Source organism: Molothrus aeneus, chromosome 5, assembly GCF_037042795.1.
Source record: "Molothrus aeneus isolate 106 chromosome 5, BPBGC_Maene_1.0, whole genome shotgun sequence".
Taxonomy (NCBI): Eukaryota; Metazoa; Chordata; class Aves; order Passeriformes; family Icteridae; genus Molothrus; species Molothrus aeneus.
Genome location: NC_089650.1, coordinates 60,512,360 through 60,534,119, shown reverse-complemented (window position 1 = coordinate 60,534,119; position 21,760 = coordinate 60,512,360). Strand labels below are relative to the sequence as shown.

Genomic DNA, 21,760 nt, shown 5'->3' with positions numbered 1-21,760 from the left:
GTGGTCTTCTGCTATTTTTATACACCACTCTAGTGAAATTTCACTGCCAGATGTCAAGATGCATTTGACAGACTATCTTACTCTTCTAATAGTTTTTCTTCATGCCTTTATCTACAGTTGTCTCTATCGTGCTCCCTTGTCTACAGAAACATTTCTGGCAGTATCAAGCTGTCACAACATTTCCCAGCTTCTCAAATCTCCTGATTGCACACATCCTAGAAATATACTCTGGCTTGGAAACTGAGCTTCCTTCCTCCTTCCCCCTCCCTGTAAATGTGGAAATTCTGCTTCTCGACCTTCTGATGTGAATCTACTACACTGCTTTTTGCTGTTTAGTGATAGTTGAATATAATAAATTTGTACACCCCTACTGCACCATATTTATTTCACACAAATAATATTTCATGCCTCATGGATGAGACTCAGAGCTCCACTCAGAGAAGACAGTTTTATGCTCCCTACATTCTTCATTGTGGCTGTATTTGATCTGTTCTCTGGTACTCAGGTACTCCTCCAGCAGTGCCTTTGGACCTGTGGTTCATTTTTCCCTTTGACTGCTCATGTAAGGTTTCTTTTCATCAGGTACCAATGTCCTTACTAGTTCTAGTAAGGATTATGGACATTACATACAAAGCTGAGGTGACTCCAGTGAGTTTTCAGACAGCCACAAACTGGTACTTGACATCATCCCCTGCAACTTCTGCAGGCTGTGCACTCACCTAAGTGCATATCAAGCTAAACCACTTTTCCAGAAGTTTAAATGTATGGGGTTTAGCTTACTTATTTACTTATTTATTTATTATTTAGTTTTTTGGGTTTTTTTCCAGAGATGACTTTCTGTAGTGTATATAGCTCCAGCTCTTCTGTGCTTTGTTTTCAGGACAGAAACAAAAAGTGACAATATCTGTATATTTGACTACTTCTGAAGGATTTTAGATTCTTTCTAAAACTTTAATGAAAACCCTAATATATAATATTTGAAAGACTCTTCATCTCTCTTTTAGGCCTTGAAGTACTACCACTATGCCACTTTTTCCTTCTCTTTTTGTCAATTTGCTAGGAGCTAATATAAGAGAAGAGGTATTTCTAATTCATGTTTTAGGGAAGGGCTGCTTTTATGTAATGGAGAAGTGTCACTGTGACAAATATTCTTTGGGCTTTATCCTTTCTTACTTCTGTGACACCTTTGTCAGTGACAGGTGATTGCATGTGACACTTTGGGCATCAAAAGCACGTGTGGGATGCATTTATTTTGAGCATCCCAATTTCAGTTTTTCCCTTTGAAATAAATGTGATTAGTTATGTCAGAAAGTGTTATCTTTACCTACAATATTGTAATCTCAAGTACTCTAGTTCAGATTTTATTTCCCATTGATTTCTGATCTTATTTCAACCACTGGCTTGATTTGCTTTGGAACAAGACCATGAGTAAAAGTTCTCTGTAGAGAATCAGCCTTATTTTTCTTTCTTTCATTGAAGTAAACAAGGAATAAAGGTTGTCTTGAATGACAAAGAATGATTTTCATTATAACAATTAACAGATACTGAAAACCTTTAAAGCTCTGTCTTCTAAATATGTAGAAGGTGATAAGATTTTTTTTTCCATTACGTAACTTTTTAACCAACTTGACAGCCTTTCTTTCTTTCTTCTTTCTTTGGATATGAGGTCATCCTGTTAGAAAAGCTGATTAAGAAGGTCTGAAATAGAGTTATTTTTCATATGAATAAAGCAGAAATGTCTTGAAATGCATTAGAAAAGCAGACAAACTGGAAAATACTTTTCTGCTTACTTTTTAATTGAAGTTGAGTTTTGTAATCTACTGCTGAATTAGAAAAAAATAAATGTAGCATTTTAGGTTGCTGTTAATTTATAAAGTGGAAGACAAGGATTGAAGTGTTACTTTGAACTGTTGTCCAGAGTTGTTAACATTAGCTTTAACATTAGCTTTTCAAAAAGTTGTGCTACTTCCCAGTTGTCTTAAATTATATATACATTTAGGCCAGTAATTTTATATGAAGGCTGCTTTTTGTAAGTATTACAGTGTCAGCAGACCCCTGGTATACCCTTTTTCCCTATGAATATGACTCAACTGCTGCCTAGGATGACAAAAGTGAAACTGTCCCCAGAGAGTAGCTGAGGAGCACAACGTGCACATTCTGTATGGAATATAGGAGAGCAATATAAACACAGTCATTCTGTGACCTTACATGCTTCAGATATCCTCATTAACAGAGCACAGATCACATTTCCATCATGTGGCACAGCAGATGTCAGAGTAAAGAGAAGCTGTGACTTTGCAGTGTAAATACATAAAATATAACCAAGATGCAGATCAGCAAAAAACAAAAAAAAAAAAAAAAACCCAAAAAAACAAAACACCAAAAAAAAACCCAAAAGAAACCAAACCCCAAACCAAAAAACTAGATTTGGTCACTATATTAAAAAAAAAAAAATTAAAAATATGTTTAAAGTTCTAGTTACCCTTCTGCTGAAGATCTAATCTAGTGGCCTTTATCTAATGGATTACAGCAAAGCTTAGGAAAAAAAGTCCTTATTTGACATAGGGAAATATGAATTATCATGGGAAATTTTGTGCTTCAGTGTTAGTGATCACAGTATTTTTTAAAATAAACAAATTTACTTGAGAGAGGAAACTTTAAAACTTTTCTTTACAATTTAAATCAGCAAAATTGGGCATGTCTTTGGTTCAATCTAAGACAATGTTTTATGGCTGGGACTGTCCTATCCAAACTGACCTGCCTCAGCTTCATCAAATCTAGATCAGCTTTTGTGGTGATAATTATTATCAGTGCCCACTTGTTAGAAAGATCATATAGGAAATATCTTTATAAATAACATGCAAAAGGGTGGTCATCCCCTACATCCCCTCCTAACTCTTCCTGTGCCCCACTGGAAGTATGGAAATAAGACAAAAGAAAATAAATACACATGTATTTATGTGAGGGTTGCTATCTTTAGCACATCTATGCTCACTTTTGGGTTGCTGACCTTCCAGTTTACAGTTATTTGTTGAGCTCAAACTTTCTGTGTGATAACCTGGGTGCTTTTTCTATACAATTTGGTACAATTATTGAATAGGGTAACTCATGAGTATTTGGATAATTCATTACCAAGAATTCCTGTGAAAATATAACATATGCTATGCATGTAAAGAAAACAGAATGAAGGTAGAAGAGTTCTAATTTGTTTTAATATAGAATGTAACAGCTTGCTGAGCTGAGAATGTAATCCTTTGGACTTTGTCAGTCTCTATTAAACCTGTAGTGAAATAGCACTATCAGTCTTGCATTGACACTCCAGACACCAATATGAGCCTTACAGAATCTCTTCCTCATCCTGTAATTCATATCCAATTCATAATCAACTATGGAAGAAAAATATTTGTGTTTCAGACACATATATGAAAACTATGTATTAAACCACTTTTACACATACTTCTTGTGGCTTTTGTGCTGTTCATGCAAGAACAGGTTTGAATATTTGGGTAATATTTTACAGTCAGGACTTGAAGGTCATTCTGTATTCTCTGTTGTTCTTTATAAGCTTGATATTGACATATTTTTCCATTATTCTTAAAATAACCTAAAAAACCTGTAGATTTTGTGTTTTAAAAAGTTTGTGAGGTTACTGATATCTATTAACTCTTAAGATTACACATTTTATAATAGCTTAATATATCAAGAACTAGTTGAATATTATTTTCAAATAAAACACTTAGAATGAGAAGTACAAAACAAAAATTCATTGTACTGAATATAAATTTAATTGGGCCATTTGCTGACAGAATCTTGTGCTGGCAAGGAGGAGATAAAAATATGACATATATGTAAGAAAAATGAAAGCTGGAAGATGAATAGGCCTGCTAGGGAGTTGATCTTTACAGATCAGATAAAGATTCTTGCTGTCTGTGCTGCATCAAAGGCTGCCTTTCAGAGATAGTAACATGAACTTGGAAACTGGGGACAAGACCTTTGAAAATAGAGGGTTTTGAGACTGACAAGCAGCTGGGCTTTGGATCTCTTTTAGTTGTTTTCCTTTTCTATTATTTGTATATGTTTTTGTGTGTATAATCTTTTATAATCTCTTTAAAAGTTAAAGAAAAATTCATAGGCTGGTGGAGTGAATTAACACTTGCACCTTATCTAGCTTTTCAATAGCTGTTTTCCTTTGAAGATAGCCTTTCTCTTTGAAACATATAAGGAAATCTAGTGGCAGGTACATCTTGACTCCTTTTAAAGTTTGATTAAAAATATTTATTTTTGAGCAGTGACTGATTTCTAAGGGATATTTTTTTTTTTTTATCGATGAGCTAATTATTCTGGAAATTCCTGAGAATAATGCACACTGCACCCTACTAAGGAAAAGAAAAAGGAGGAATCTGTTCTCATTAATAATTTTTAAAAAAAGTTTAAAATGAATGAAAAAAAGAAAAAAACATAGAAGTAATTGTTTACTCTAATACAAATTGCATGTTTAATCAAAGTGTTTCCAAGCACCTTAAATTTGACATCAGCTACTGTGTCAATCACACTGGCTAAATCTGGCATCAGCTCCTCTGATCCCTTACTTAAAAAGCACCATCAGACAGCTGTCAGGCATCCTCCAAAGGACATGAATAGATGCTACAGCATTCTGTTAGCCTTTGCAGCCCTCTCTCCCTGGTCGTGGTTCCTCAATTTATTTACTAATTCAGAGTAAATCTGTGTTCTGCAGCAGACTGCACGAAGTAGGGTTCTTTAAATATAATGAAGTAAGCCAGAACACTTCTGTTACATGTTAGTTTTTTTTTTTCTTTTTCCATTTTTAGTTTTGTTCTGCTTTTCCTACTCTGTATCAAAAATGCTATTAAATAGAGCTTTGTTCAAGACATAAAAACATCTCACAACTTTCATCTACACAGCAAGCAATACAGAGGGCATGGAGGAAGAAATTATTAAAGGATAATATGCAAGAATATTGTTTAAAACCATTTCTTCTTATTTTCTTACACATAAAAATTCATACCTCAGGATTTTAGTATTTGCTGGAGAAACCTGTAGGGAGCTGCAGTGGGTCATGGTGTTAAAGGAGCTGTTGCCTTGTTACACCCTCATTGTAATGAGAGGAAGATGGGAAGCTCCAGGTGTCAGCCGGCTGTTGTGCAGCTTCTCTGTCAGCATTCCCCAGAGACTCCTCCATCAAAACAGGGAAGGCCAGACCTGACATTTGCATATCTCAAAAGGAAGCAGGCATGATTTCTTTGAGACGAAGAATTGGACTCCTAGTGTCACAATAAAAGGCACAAGTAACTTGAGTTTGCTTAACTGCCCGGCTGTTTTCGGCCAAGGAGTGTTGACACAGGGTAATATGAGGTACATTCTAAATATACATTCCAGCTAAAGTATTGGATACATTGCAGATATTTTTTTTTAATTGATCAAATAACTGGAACAGCAACAAAAAAAAAGTACTTCTTTTTTGGACAGTAGAGCAAAAGATTCTTTAGGGAAGCAGGGATGAAGAAATCAAATGGTATCTCAACCAGTTGCTGGAACCTGTATGCATGGTCCTGTCTTGCTGTCATGTGTACTTTCATTATGGTGTCAGGTTTGGGGTTCTGGCAGTCAAGGAACAGTTGTTTTCTCATTGGCTATTACTGTTTCTTAAACAGTTTGCTTGCACTTTCATATGAGCTTGATTATCATTAACAAAGCTCTGTACACATGCCCTGAATGCCAGCCTCCCATTTTGGAGGCTATTTTAAGGTGTAAAGCATTGTAGATATTGCATGTCGGGTTACTTTAGAAGGTTGCTTGGGCAGTTAGGATGGCCTCTAACTAAAACCTGACTGAAAAAAATAAGAATACAATTTTCTGAGGGATATTCTTTTTTTTCCCTTCATTAGAGACAAGAGAAAGCAACCCAAACCAACTTTTTTTTTTTTAATTTGCTTTAAGCATTTTTACTTTATAGTGCAGATTAGCTAAGATTTCTACCGTTTGAACTGAGGAACTTCAAGCATGGCCTCAGTCCTTTCCATGGAAAATTCTTAGTAGTGTTAGTGATGAGTATATATTTCTCTCCATAATCCATTTATCATTTTGTGCATTTGGGTTCTGCTGTCTTTTGTGGTTCTTAGAGAACCTTAAGGCAATGGAGCACAGTGTGAAGGAAATCTGAGGACAGTGTTAACTGCAGCTATTTACACATGTAGCAAGTGCTATATCTTGCTTTGCTACAACCTGGTGAAATATGACTTAATCATCTTGAATTTATCAAAGGATATGCAAATTTAGATACAGAATGGGCTAGATTAAGTGAATAAACTAGATGGACAAAGTTGTTCCAGTGTATTACCAAAAATGAAATGCTGTAGATGTTTGTCCAGCGCAGTCAAGAGAGAATTAGACTGTGTTTTTTTCCAGTATAATATATTAAATGATATCACAGTTTTTCTTTGGTTAGGGTGGTACTTGGTTACTGTGGATGTACCTCTAGTGAGCTGTGCCTGTAAGATGCTGGTAGCTTTCTGTTAGCTAAGAACCATTTGGATTGACAATAAAACAATTGAGTGGGGGGACACATTTTGTGGCAGTAGAGGACATAGTTGACGGTTTTTCTGGTTTTAAAGAATTATTTCAAACCTAAAAATAAGGAAAAGGTCCTAAGTTCTGATTTTTGAAATGTGTCAGTCATCCTGGAAGCTGTTAGAGCAGGAGAGCAGCTGTCCTCAGGGGATAAGGTAGCGCAGGCAGTTGCAGGTCTGAGGTGAGGTTCTGACAGAACCATGTCTGGAACTCCAGCTTTCCTGGACTTTCTGGTCATATTCCTTTTGCTGTTGGCAAGAACTGACAGGGTGACTCAACTGAAAGTGTGACTTAGACACCAGTGCATCTTGTGTAAGGATTGGTCTGAATATTAAAAGGGTCATCAGACTTATTGTTACACAGTCAGCATTTTCATCCTTCTCTGGTGGACATAGTCAGGGTGTGTCTCCTAGAAAGGGACCATGACTTCTAAAAAGGAGTTTCTAAAATTTTTCTTGGGCTGTAAAATAATTTATTTCTGAAAGTAAGTCACTCAACAATTAGGGCATGGCTGAGTCCACAAGAACTGCATTCACATCAGGTAGCTGCTTCTTCAGAGTGAGCTGCCTTGCTTTAGGGATGGGTGCATCTGTGGGATGGGGGATCAGTGTGCAGCTTTGCTGGAGTACATGCATTACCATGGCAAATTCTATATGGAAAATTGTAGTGAAGTCTTAAGAGTTGTGTCAAAACAGGTTTTTTCTGGACTTATGAGGAGGAACACATCAGCCAATCTAATGGATGTATCTGTACAAGAGATTAATTCGAAAGAGCAAATTCCCGTGCTTTGCTTTCTGTGGGGCTAAGTGAAAAGACTGGATTTATTCAAAGTATTAAATATGGGTCAATGTCCCCTAGGAACATGCCTGTTACTCTCTGCTGCTAGTTAAATCCATGAGATCAGACTCCAGCTAGTCCCAAATTACTGAGTCTTTATGCATCCCTAATAATCACAGGGATTTCAGGAGTTTCTATAATTGAAGCTAAATGAAATAACAGAGAAATAAATGTCCATAACATGGTGTTTTAATATTTTAATATATACTTGTCATTAGATAGTAGATTAAATTAATGCACATAAGACAAGGTAGCATGTGTAAAGAGAGGGTATTTTCAGGAGGATGTTGATGGATTTTGAATTTAACTAGAACTTTTAAAATTATATTGGAGTGAAAGTTAAATTTTCTAATGCATTACGATACTTAAATATAAAATAATACAGAAAATAGCATTTTTTAGAGGAGATGGTTCACCTTGATTCATATAATTTTCAAGTAAATGAAAAAAGCATAGATATAAAATTTTTAGAGAGCAAATATGCGTAGGAAAAAAGTAAAATATAAAGATTTTTTTAATGTAAAGAATCAGTAAAGACTAAAATTTATGTTCTCTCTCTCTTTGTTCTTCAGCGCCTTGCTAAAGAAGCAGAGAAGTACCAAGCATCACATCAGTGGAGGGATGAGTTTGGGGTAAGCTTCAATTTTTCTCCTTTTAACCTTCTTGGATTTTTCCTCTTTGAAATGTTTACTGTAGTCTTACAAATATGTTGTTTATATATCTACTACAGAAAGGGTTACTGACTATGAATAGACAGTCCATTTAATTCAATAAACAGAGTCTCAGTCAGGGTGTCTAGAGAATAAAATGAACTTTTCCCTTCAGAATCTCCTAGGGAGCTTCACAGACCAGGGATGTAGCTCTGAGTTGTACACAAAACATCTGTTTTGACAGACAAGGAATGATTACAGAGAAGACATTTGAGTGATGGTTGCTATCAGTTAAAAGTGTGCTTATTCCAAACACTGAAACAGAATCATAGAAAAGATTTTTACAAGTTGTCTTTTTCTTGTGTAAAGAGAAAAAAAAAAAAAAAAAAAAAACAAGCAAGAAAAGCTTAATACAGAAGGATTTGGTTATCTGCATATTTGCATGACTTGGGAGTCATAGGCTTTTTTATAGAATCTCTTTCCATATTTTAATAACTGCACCTCTTCTTTCAATATTCTAGTACTGCTGAAAGAGGCCCCAGCCTGGTCAAACATTAAATTATCTTCTTTATTCATTTCAGGCTTTGCTGAAAAAATAAGTGACATGATTTTAAAATGTACAACCTTGATGTTTTTATTACCAATTTGGCTAAATTAATATTTTGCTGCATGATTATAAGCCTCTTAATTTTAGGCTATAGTTCTTGGCTAAGTGTCAAAATAATTTACTATGCCTTTATTCCATGTTCCTTCAGAAATTAAAGCAGATGGTACTTTTACATGATGCTGCTGCAAATCTGAACTGTGTTTGCACATCCATGAGAATCATTTAGCACACAGTTAAATGCACAGTGGTTTTCTAAGAATGTTGTCATGGTTTAACCCCAGCTGACAAGTAAGCACTGCACAGGCACCTGCTCACTCCCAGTCAGGATGGGGGAGACAATTGCAAGAGTGAACATGAGAAAACTCACGGGTTGATATAAAGAAATTTTCATAAGTAAAGCAAAGGTTGCATGCAGTAGCAAAGCAAAGCAAGGAATTCCTTCACCACTTCCCATGGGCAGGCAGGTGTTCATCCATCCCCAGGAAAACAGGGTTCCTTTGCCCTTAATGGTGACTTGTGAGGACAAACACCATTGCTCCAGAAGTCCCCCTTTCCTTCCTCTTCCCCCAGTGTTACACACTGAGCATGGTGCTGTATGGCATGGGATATCCCTGGGTCAGCTGGGGTCAGCTGTGCACCCTCAGCCTCCTCACTGCTGGGGCAGTGGGAAAAACAGAAAAGGCCTCAGCTGCACAAAAACAGTCCTCAGCAATAAAAATAAATATAAAAAAAAAACCACACCAGAATTAGCAACACTTTTCTCAGAACAAATCCATAGCTACTATGAAGAAAAGCAGTTCTAACCCAGTCAAAACCAGCAGAAATGTTCATTCTGATCCAGTGTTACTCAGGCATTTGAAGATCTGAAAACAGACAAAAAAGCTCATAAGGTCAGGCCATGTAATTCAGAGAGGAGTGACTGACTTCAGGAGTACAGAGAGTGTGGACACAGCCTGAATGCTTTTAACTGAGCTCTCTGCACAGGCACAGCCTCCAACACGCAGTAAAACACACCATGCATGTTCCATGGAGATGCTGTAACAAGAATGCTGCAGCGACCTTTTCTGCTAATCTGTCTCTCTTGTGACTGGAAAACAAAACCTGCAGGCTTGATGGACTCAGTGCAGAGCTGTGTGAATACAGGCAGAATCTCATTCTAATCATTTTGCTCCTGTGCTATATTGTAAACACCACCTCAGCTTTTGTTTTTCTTTTTATCCTTTTTTTCACAGTACAAGTCAGTCATACCAAAAAGGTTTCAGGTTTTATCTGAGTTCATTGCCAAGGAGACATCTCAAAATATTTTGGAAATGTGATTTTATATTGATGTTGTAGTTCAGGGAAAGGCTATGGTCAGTATTGGAAAAAAAAAAGCAGTTGGATTTATAATAAAGTAACTGCAAACTGAGATTGTACTTTACTGTTTTGAATCTGGATCAGAACAGTGTGCACCATATAATAACCTTGACATTAGGTTATGCAATTAAATTTCAAATAAATGTATTAAGCCTCTTATAATTTAATTTGTTCCATTTTTGCCAGAAGTAATCTTTCTTCTCTTCTGGCCTACTTTTTAGAAAATGCTTTCTCAAATTAGTTTGCACACAGATCTTTATGATAAACTTAATTTTCACTGGAAGAATCATTCTCCTAATGGCTGTGATGGAAAATAGAAGATAGACTGTAAAACTTTCTGCAGTTAAACTCTTTTGATAGCATTATGAATGGTCTATATGGTGCTGCTTGAGGTTCATTTCTCATCTAGGATTTAGGTTTGGGTGATGAAAGCCCTTCCAGCAGCATTGCACATGAGTCACTGTAGAATGAAACTCACGGGACAAGCTATTTCTGATTCTAATGAGCTTGTGATCAGCAACGTCCTTGACAGTCAGATTGCAGATGAATAAAAGCCTATGGAGTTTTCAGGAGAAAATATCACAAGCATTCCTCCTGGGGAAGTGTATATGGGCTGACTTGAGTGGGACATATGCAAAAAAGAAAGGGCAAAGAAGGCTGACTGTGAGACCAAGGTCTGTACAGAGCTACAAGGGATGTGTCAATCAGAAAACCACCAGGGTGCCTGTTCTAACACCTTACTCTAAATATGAGTGGGTTGTGCACAGTTCACAGCAAAAGAAATGTGCAAGCATTAAAGATTTGATTTTCAGATTAATTTCACCATATAATAAAAATTCATCATCTTAGATACAATCTTTTGAAACAAGCTACTACAGGGAAAAAAAACAGATTTATTCCCACAGACTTTTTTTTTTAATTTCACCTAATAATCTAGTGTAAATACTGTCCAAATTGTCTAAAGTAAAAAAAATTATTTGTCCTTTAGAGAAAGAGTTAGTAGACTAAACTATTTACAGACATACAGATCCACACCTATTAAAATTCCTTTTTCTGTACTATTTCTAATTGAATAAAAGTATAATTTCTTCTAATATTTTATGTAAAATAGTATATTAAATTCCAACTGTTTCAAGCAGACCAAAAAATGAAAAACAAACCAAAAAACTTAAATTTTGAGTCTTTTATAAATCACGGAATCACAGCATGGTTTGGATTGGAAGGGACCTTAAAGGTCATCTTGTTCTGACCCTGTTGCCATAGGTAGGTACACCTTCCACTAGACCAGATTACTCAGAGCCTCATCCAGCCTGGCCTTGAACACTTCCAGGGAACTTCTCTGGGAAATCTGTGGCAGCACCTCACACCTTCACAGGGTAGAAGTTCTTCCTAATGCCTAATCTAAACCTTCTTGCAGTTTCATAGAATCATAGACTATGCTGAGTTTGAAGGGACCCATTAAGATTATCAAGTCCAACTCCTGGCTCTGCACAGGACACCCCAAGAATCACACCCTGTGCCTGAGAGTTGTCCAAACACTTCTTGAACTCTGTCAGGCCTGGGGATGTGACCACTGCCCGGGGGAGGCTGTTCCAGTGCCCAGCTATGGGGGAACTCTGGGGGAAAAACCCATTCCTAATATCCAACCTAAACCTCCCCCAGCTCAGCTTCAGGCTGTTTCCTTGGGTACTGTCACTGATCACAGGAGTGAAGAGATTGGTGCCTGCCCCTCTGCTGCCCCTTGGGAGGTTGTAGAAGACGACACTGAGGTGTCCCTCGGTTTCCTTTTCTCCAGGCTGAACAAACCCAGTGGCCTCAGATGCTCCTCCTAAGGATTCCCCTGGCTTTTCTTTGACCGTTCTCTAACATCTCAATGTCTTTTTAATATTGTGGTGCCCAAAACTGCCCCCAGCACCTGAGGTGAGGCTGCCCCAGTGCCTGGCTGCTGATGCTGTGCCTGAATGCCCCAGGACAGAGCTGTCCCTCCTGGCTGCCAGGGCACTGCTGGTTCATGTTCAACTTGCCATCAACCAGGACCCCCAGGTCGCTTTCCCCAGCTGCTCTCCAGCCTCTCATTCCCCAGTCTATAACACAGCCAGGTGCAGAATCTGGCACTTGCCCTTGTTAGACTTGGTGAGATTGGTGGTTGCCCATCACTCCAGGGTATCGAGGTGTCTCTGCAGGACCTCTCTGCCTCTGAGGGAGCAGACAGATCCTTCCCAGTTTGGTGTCAGCAGCAAATTAACTTAGAATTCCTTTGAGCACTCCATCCAAGACATTAATGAAGGTGATGAAGAGAAGCAGGCTGAGGATGGAGCCCAGTGGGACCCCAGCAGTGACAGGTCCCCAGCCTGATGTCCCCCATTCACTGTCACCTTTGTACCTGGCCCGTGACCCCATTGCTCATCCACTATGTAACTCAGTTATTCAGCTGTGAGCTGGACATTTTGGAAATCCAAAATGAGTTAAGAGTGTGCATCTTACATATTTACCATTAATTTTAGCTAAGCAACAAGAAAAAAATATAATTGTGGATATGAGTATTTTTGGTAATTAAATATCAAAACACTTTTGGAAATGACCGATTAATTTACTAAAGGTACAAAGCTATTCAAAGTAATATTAATTTATAATAGTAATTAAGAATATTAAATATCTTCTAAGTAAAAAGGGAAAAAAGAAATATTGGATTGTGATGTGTAATTTCCTGATGAAGCACAAAGTTGGTTAAACTTGTTGAACTTCAGTTTACTTGTGTGGCCTGAAAATAATACTTACCTGTTAGAAAACTATGAGGTCCTAAGAGAATATTTGTGAAGTTTATGAAGGCAAATCAAAAATGCTTAGCTTCAGGCAAATGGAAAAATCCCATTCTCTGTTTTCTTCTGCATTGGTACTGCCCAATTCCCCAGCTGCCTGTACAGCTGGAGGAATTAAGCCTGCTTGAATATTTAAGATTAAAGCAGTTACAACTCAGAGGTACAAACCAATAAATCTAAATGAAACAGCCTTGTCAGTCTGCAATTTCTTGTATTCTACAGATTGAAAGGGGGATGCTTTTGACAGTTGTGATCGTCCAATTATTTTTCTGAGACAGAGACTCATGAAAAAAATGTATGCAAGCTGAAAGAATGAAAGGGAGAATTCTGTATGAAGTAATTGCTGTTATTCCCCAAATGAATCTTCTACAATTACATTTGATACCACACTTGATTGCCTTGCAATGGTTGGTTAACTAAAGCAATTTTGTTTCCAGTTGGGTTGCTGTATTAATTGCACTTACACATGTAAAAACATAAGGGATATCTCATTGGTATTTTAAAAGGGGAGTCTGTATGGATGGCCTATTAACATCCACTTATTTATATGGAGACTGAAACTCAAACTTCTAAGACTTAATTATCATATAAAAATGCCACATGAAAAATTCTTTCAATATGCTTTATCTTTTCACCAGTAGTGTAATTTTATTTTCTTCTGTGTAAATGATGATTTTTTACCTCTTGGTAATTTTTAGACAGCATTTTCTCTGATAATAATAGGTAGGCTGGTGTTCATGTACCAACTGGGCTTAAAAATAATGACAAAAGGTCATGGGAATATTACTTTGGAAATATGGTTTGTTTATCTTTTTCTAGTAGAAATTTTGGCTGCATAAAACTGTAGTGAAAAGTTTCTCAGCAAAGAAACAAAAGATGAAAATGATAACTAAGATAAAACAAGTTTCCTATCACCAGAGTTGATCCAAGCAGTGACCTGCAAGAGCAGAGCAGTAGTAGGTGTCTCTGTTGTATCTTGCAGTTTGAAGATTTTCAGGACTGTCTGTAGTTTATTCTGGGTGTTACAACAATGCTAAAACACTGTATCCTAAAAGCCTCAGCTGGGAAACAAACAAACAAACCATGAAATATTCAGCTTTGGCATGGTTTCATTATAAAGAAGCAGTTTACTAAGCATATTTTGCCTCTTGAGAGAAGGAAAATTCTGTGAAGAAAACAAGCTAGAATCCTTTTTCTCTCATCTCTTCAGAGATATGATACAGTTCTCTCATGGTTTGTACCTCTGATAATTCTCTTTTGTGCCAAGAGCATCTGTGAGAAATGATGCAGCTGAGATTTGGCACCAGACCTGCAGTACAGGGAACCAGCCCTCACAGGTGCAAAGTAGGTGTGGGATCCTTTCCTAGTAAGTCATGGATACTTTATAATTTTGTGAAAGTTATAATACTAAATTACACTTTATAATTTTGTGAAAGTTATAACACTAAACACAGGCAAAGTATCAAAGCTGTCAGTATCTTCACACAGAGCTTTGATCCAAAACTGAGTGAAATAAATCTTCCATTAATTTTGATTCATTTTGGATAATGCCTCACATTTCTAAAGTGACTTCTGTGACTTGAAAAAAACCCATCCAAATGATCAATTAAAATGGACAGATTTTAGGGAGGACAATATTTTATTCTCTGAAGGGCTGTCTGCCACCTCTTCTGGGACCTGTAGCCTTCATTTGTGTATAATTTAAATTAAATGTGTCCTATCTCACTGAAAGGAATGAAGTACCATTTTTCTGCCAGTGATTGCACTTGGACATTTTTCTACCCAGAGCATGAATTTCTGTGTGTGTACTCTGAGAGTAATAAGAAGGTGAGGCAAAGAGGAAATAAGGATAAATTCTATTTACTGAAATTGGGTGGGTTTAAGGGTTGTTCTGATGTTTAGCTGATGTTTGTCAAATCACTTACACCTTTTTGAGTAATGGACATTCACTGTGAATGTTCCAGGAACAAAAATTTCTAAAGTTCTCTATAATATTTGTCAAAGTTAGACAGGAGAATGATGGTTACAGCCTTTGGAACACACTGACTTCAGCTTCCCAGGATCTCCATCATTAGTGAGGAGAATTTTATCTAAGTGCAGAAATCCACTGAGAACATGTCCATGCTGAAGGCTCTTTGGAGATGTAGCATAAGCCTCACCAGATTAGTGCAGAATTTGCCTGGTGTTCCCTCCTGGGAGCCATTGCCCTCTGTTTGCCTGTCTGTCCCCAATATCCTGTCCCCTAATGTTTGATTCTTATTTCAAAAAGTCTCAGTGTGCCTTCTTGTTTACAAATATCTAGCAGGTACTAGTTGGATAAAAGAAAAACTTCTTAATGGAAATTAAAAAAAAAAAAAAAATCGGAGTCAAATCTTTTTAAGAGTAGAGTTGCTTGTTACCTTGCCTGGATTTTTATAACTTCCTAGAGCCTCTCAGATGAGTCTTTCACTCTAGAAATCACTGATTTTCCTCTCAAATATGGGCTGCCATAGGGCAGCTCTTCCATGCTTCTCTTCCATTATATATCTGACACAATCTTGTATGAGAATTGCACCAGTGAGTGTTAGTGTGATTAATCATACTGGAATCCTTGATTTCTCTTTTCTTTTTCACACTTTAAGAATTTTAACTAATTAGAGAGTTGATGAGGAAGACAGTGGTAGCAGTACAATTAATTAAGAATTTTATATAAGAATTAAGATTTTATATAAGCAGGGATATAAAATGTGTAGCTATAGAGGAGCTAGCTTTTAGTCTTTAGATACTGGTTATTTACCACCTCTTACTATGCTTACCTTCAGTAAAGGAGTGTAACTTTATAATATAAATCATTGCACGGATCTCATCTGTGCAGTGAAGTGCTTCACTGGTTGGAAACTTGCCAAAAAAGCTTTTAGAGTAGAGCAAAGAAACACCTTCAATCACTGTTGAGGGCTTTCAAGCATTCCATTTTATCTGAAAAATCAAATATGTTAAAGACATCTAATACACTTTTTTTACTTATTGACCAGGCAACTCATTTAAAAAATGTGCAGCTTCTGAAAGAGGTGGAGGGAAGGATCTAGGTAAGAAGAAAAGAAAGAAAGGTGTGATTTTTATTATTAAGCTGCCATACATGTGCATTATCACCTTCATTTTGAATGAGGCTTTAATGTGCTTTCAGAACAAACACCTTATTAAAAGCAAGATATACTATTGTACTCCATTTATTAACATCCTGTAGGTTCTTCAGGTTAAAACTGAGAAGTACAATATGCTAAGAAAAGCTTTTGCAGGCTGCTATTGTGCACATTTTCTAAGAGTTCATTGAATCAGATGAAGCTAACTGGTTTTTTGATGTTACCTTTCACCCTCCCATTCAGTTCCTGGGATAAGTAATTCATAGCACTGATTTAATATTCACTGTTTTAATACCAGTGAATAAGTAAAATCAATTAGAAATGGACATCAAGGGTGCTGTTTAGTTTGTCTGTAAGCTTTTTTGTCAAATATTTTCCTTTCAAAAATAACAATATATTTTTTTCTGTGATTTATCCTTGCCAGTATAACTAGGACATGACTAGTTTCCTCACTTTCCCAGGAAAACTCATTTTCCTGTTGGTTGTCACATATTATTCTGACCCTTTTTACACTGAATTTAGGAAATGTGCCCATGTTTTGGGAAAAGTATTAACTAACCTAACTTTGCTGTCAATATTTACAAATTGAAATTTTCGTTATATTTACAAATTGAGAGAGGGATTTTTTTGTTGTTGCCTTTTTTGGTTTTTTTTTTTTTTATTTGTTTGGTTTTTTTTTAATTTAAAACTAAAAAACCCCTGATTGAATATGCACAGGAAGTTTATCAATGGTGTAAGACTCAAATATGGCTTTTCATAATGGAGTCAGACTTCTAACTTTGAGAAATTCAGAAAATATTACACAGGTTTGGTTCTTACTTCAGAGGAGGAATTCCTTTCATAATAGCAAACCTTAGAGTTTTTTTGGGTTTTTTTTTTAATGAAATTAAACCCAAATTTTGTTTAAATATTTTTCCCGCCAGAAAGAGCAAATACTGTGAATATGTGTATATGGAATTCTACATGTGTTATTTCATACTAAGAGTAGAACTTTTCTGAAAGGCTGAGCTGAATGGGTTGGATTTTTGGAGGAGGAGATATTTGTGGGTTTCTTAACTCCATTTACTTCTTTTTTTTCTCAAATGACAAAACCAGTGCTGTCATGCAGGCCTGATATTTTACCTTCTTCTTATGTCCCAGGGCTCCTGTAGAATGCCCGATGAAAATTCAGCTTTGTCAAAGCTCATTACCTTTAGAAAAGAACCTAAGAGGGGAGTTGGAAAGTTTCCATGTTGAAAAGTTTGTAGACCTCTACACTCCCAAGAAGCTCTGTTCCCTGAAAAGAGGCTTGTGCAGCAGATGTGAACAGAAAATGTTTGATGTCTGCACTCTTTTGCAGTTGCAATACTGTAGAAATTTTAATAGGTATTTCTTTTTACATAGACTTTCAAATGCTCTGGGAGTGCAAGAAAATCTTATTATTAGGAGCTGCATTTTGCTCAAGGGATTTGGGAATTCTCAGCTTTCCATCTCCTGAGTATAGTGTAACTCTCATTAGAATTTAAACAAAAGGTGCAAGTGTCTCTTTTATGTCCTGGAAATGCTGATGTGCGATGGAAGTAGTGTCAGATATTTCTGTAGGTTTGGCCACAAAACAAGAGATGGACATAACAGAGCAGGGAAATTCTTCAAAATTAGTAATATCCTAACCTGTGCTAACATCATGCAAGGAAATGCTTAAAAATTCTACCTGATTTGACCAGAAATGTAGCTGTTAAGCATTTGTTTTTGTTTTTTTCCCAGTTAATTCTTGCTATGAGCACATATGAACTCTTTAAATAAATACACAAACAAGTCTAGGTCTCACTGAAGAGGCATTAGGATTTAGCATGTCTGAAGAAGTCTGGGCCAGCTCTATGACTGGGATTGATGAGTTTATAGAACACACTACCATTCTGTTTTAATTTTCCCATTTGTTAGTAACAAATTACATTGCACTGAAATACTGTGAATTATAACTTTCTTCTAAATGTAAGAATAAATAAAAAAAACCTATCAGATCAGATCCTCACATTTAAAAATGGGTGAATAATCCCTGATGAATTATTAATTCAGGTAGGATTGTCTTATTCCTTTGGGCATTACCATCTCTCAGGAGGGTAACTTCAGTTTTGCATTTCTTAAGAGTTACACAGGAGTACAGTAAAACTAAGAGGGTTGGCTCAGTTGATATTTTTCTGTGCTTGCACAAAATTCCGGTGTTTTCACCTCATAAAACTTCTTGTGCTTTGTCTGTGAGGTTTTTCCCTACATAAAAGTTTAAAGAAAACTTCCAGCAAAAGTTTTCTACCAGACTGGATATTCTCCATATAGGCAAGTTTCATCTAATTTGCTATGGCATCATAGTATAAAGGACCTTTAGACTTAAGGTATTCTAAATTCTCATTGAAGAAATTTTGCCATAGCACTTCCCCACCTTTCAGATAGAACATTTCAATTTTATTTTACCAATAAACAGGGTGGTTTGGTTTCTTTTCATTTTTGGTGAGAGATACCAGCAAAAAACCTCAAAAGCTGGATTAACACTGAAGTTGTTTTCTTTTTCAAAAACATGTCATTAATATATTTATAAATCCCAAATGATGGCTGCCATTTCTTCTGCTGATGGTTGACTTACTTTCCTTATTATAGGAATGATAGCAAATGGGTGATTTAATTCCAAATACTTCCAGTCTCTCTCGATCTCTAATGTTCTGGGTCTACATTAATTACATCAGGACATGTAAGAGTATGTGAGCATATAAAACCTGCTGAGATGATGTTGGAGGCATGCAGAAAAGCCAGACAGGGTGTTGCCTCCTAGAGACCTGCCAGCTGAGTTGAGAAGGGTTCCTGGTGCATGCTGTGTCTGGACATTGCTTACATGTCTTGGGGACAGCTGAAACAAGCACAACATGGATGAAAGCAGAGTGTGTTCAGGTTTGATCTGGGTTTTATTTTGAAACACTTACATCATATTCTCTTTGAAGAATAAAACATGGTCTATCCTAAAAAGTCCCATAGTTAGACATCAGTAAGCATCCTGTGTCAAGAATAAGCACCAAGAGGAAATACTGTTCAAGATAAAATAAGTTTTATTTACAGCAATAGATACTTAACAGTTACAGATAAATAAATCTTGAAAATTGGAAAGCAAAATCCATAAATCTAGTAAGTTCTTCAGACATTCAATTAACAGTAGTCGGGAAAACATCCCACAATTTCTGTGAAAATATTTACAATATTATGAACTATAGTTATATTCACCATATTACAATATTATGAACTATGAATGATGCTTTTATGAAAAAATAACTATGACATGGATGGGACTTCCTTTAACATCATTAGGTTTTACTGAAATTATAATACTGAAATTATAATAATTCACTGAAGTGTTTACATGTACTAGTAAGAGTAGATTAGTGCAAATCCATCTATTTAATTGAAGTTGTGTATGTTTGTCAAGAATAGGATGCACTTAATTCATCCAGCTCCTCATGTCATCTCTATACTGATAAGAAAATATTAAGATAAATACAACTGAATTCATCAAATGCTTTTATGTCTGCATGAGTTCTACAATACTATATTTTCAAGAGCTTGAAATGTTTGAATATGAAACAGAGAAAATAGTCTTCTTTATTGCTTGGAGATAATGAACTAAAACTTACAGATTTCTGAAATACTGGATTTGTTTTTCCCTATTGCTCAGTGTTCATAAACAATATTTAGGTGATATTTCTAGAATCAGACAAATTTTAAGATTGTGCTGGGCCTACTTTAATGGGTGGGAGTTATTTATATGCAGATATCAGTTGTATAAATTTTCCTCTTGTTTATACTTACACATGTATTTATATTTAAATTTGAGAGATACTATATATCTCTCAAAGAGATCATCTCATGTGTTTGAGTATTTATGTCTATGAACAGGAACACACTTGTAGCTGAGTCCTTTGGAGGTCTACAGAGGACTAACTCTGGTGGGCTCAGATACTTTGAGTATCTCAAACAGTTAAACTATTATGTGCTCATACTTTTGAAATTTTACCTCTTTCATGTTTTAAACCCCAGGAATATTTCACATTCAGTGTGAACAGTGGCTTACTGCAAAGAAGAAATCCTAGCCCTTGGGGTCAATTTGTACAGTTGGCTAATGCTCAGTCTGTGCAGGAACCCATGGTTTACTCATGTCTGTGATTTTCAGTTCATAGCACACAGCCTGTGCTGCTCTCATTCAGGAGAGCGGGGTTCAACATCAACTAGTTCAACATCAACTAAAATAATTTTGGAGGACTTTTCTAGGCAAAGAGTGGCTAATTTAGGATGGTTTCTGTTCATTTAGTTTTCTGGAGCTGTAAGAGTTATCTGCCCATCACGTTCAGTAAACTTCCTAAAGTGAAACCAAAAGAAAACAATCTCCAGCAAGGTGGATTGCAATTTTTTAGCATGGACTGTGTAAAATGAGAAGGGGGAATGGGAGGGAAGGGAAGGCAAAGAGGCCCAGGAAGTTTTGTCTGTTATCAAAGAGGTCATTGATGGAACAGTTTGGAGTGACTGCTTTGCTGCAATAGTCACTGCTCTTCTCCCCAGTTTTCATTGCTATGTCTTCTGGGGGTGTGCACATGACATCATCCTTGACAAGACACTTTGCAGCATTCCTTCTTCTTCCCCTATCAGCCTAAGTTTTCCAAATACCTTTTTAAACACTTGTAGTTCCTCCCTCTTGTGCTTTCTGCAATCTCAGCTCACACTTGTGTAGTACTGTGTAGTGGTGCTGTGGAGAGCTGAGATAGACCCAAGCAACACAGCACAAATTTCAGGGAACAAGATGATGCATTTCTTCAAACTAAAATCAGTTTAATACATTCTTTGCAATTTACTTCATTCTCTCTTCTTCACTGTGATCTTCCAGTGCTAAGCTCTTTTTTCAGTTGCCTTGGTTAGGTTTGCAGGAACTTTTCTGTCTTTCTTAACAAATACTTGCCTTCATTTCATTTTTTATTTTTACAAGAGAGAGCTATTTTGCTTGTTCAAAATTTCTCACATTGTCTCTTTCTTCACATCTTCACACTTCTGTGATATATCTGTCTGTCCACCCTGAATTTTAAAACAAAAGAGATGAATTTCAAAGTGCTGATTTGTATGAGAATTCGAAAGTGAGTAATACAGTGTAAGGGCCCAAACTTACATGTGTTACCATAGACTCTGGGAATGATAAGATGCTGTAAACTTAATAACTCTCTGCCTAGAATAAGATTCATTTATACAAAACTTAAAATATTTTTTGAATTGTGTGCAGTTGTTGAACCAGAAGGATGTGCAAATCCATAACTAGATGATTCCTTCTCTGAATTGTAAAGCCCAGGAGTGTTCCCAAGGAAAGATTGCTGTTCTCTCCATCCCACTGACAGCCAGCAGCCATCAGTCAGGCTTTCAAAGGTTTCTCTCTATTTCTTCTCAGTTTGTGGCATAAGCATCAAATACTTGATGAATGAAAACCCCTGTTGTGATCCATGTGAGGAAATACAAACCCCTTTTCATTTAATGCTGTTGTTAAGATGGAAAATGAGAAACATAACAGCAAGATATTGATAGAACTCTTAAATCCTATTTCTCTTCTGTATGACTTCCAGCATACCAATGTAACATCAATAATTAAGAAGAAAAATAACTTTGTTCTATTTTTTTTTATATGAACCTTTTGCTTGTAGTGATTAACTAGAAAAGTCTTCATTTCATACTGAATAGCAAAAGGAATATTTTCCAGCTGCTGGCTTATCTCATGCTACTGAATTACTT

At 36.4% G+C, this 21,760-nt stretch overlaps 1 protein-coding gene across 3 annotated transcripts in view; it reads left to right on the top strand.

Moving 5' to 3' along the window:
* Positions 1–21,760, top strand: part of CACNA2D1 (calcium voltage-gated channel auxiliary subunit alpha2delta 1) — a 366,545-nt gene that overhangs the window by 164,599 nt on the left and 180,186 nt on the right. For all 3 annotated transcript variants that reach the window (XM_066550936.1, XM_066550937.1, XM_066550938.1), the window contains exon 4: positions 7,998–8,057. In XM_066550936.1, coding sequence (XP_066407033.1) covers positions 7,998–8,057 — 60 coding nt within the window. The remainder of the gene's footprint in view (positions 1–7,997; positions 8,058–21,760) is intronic.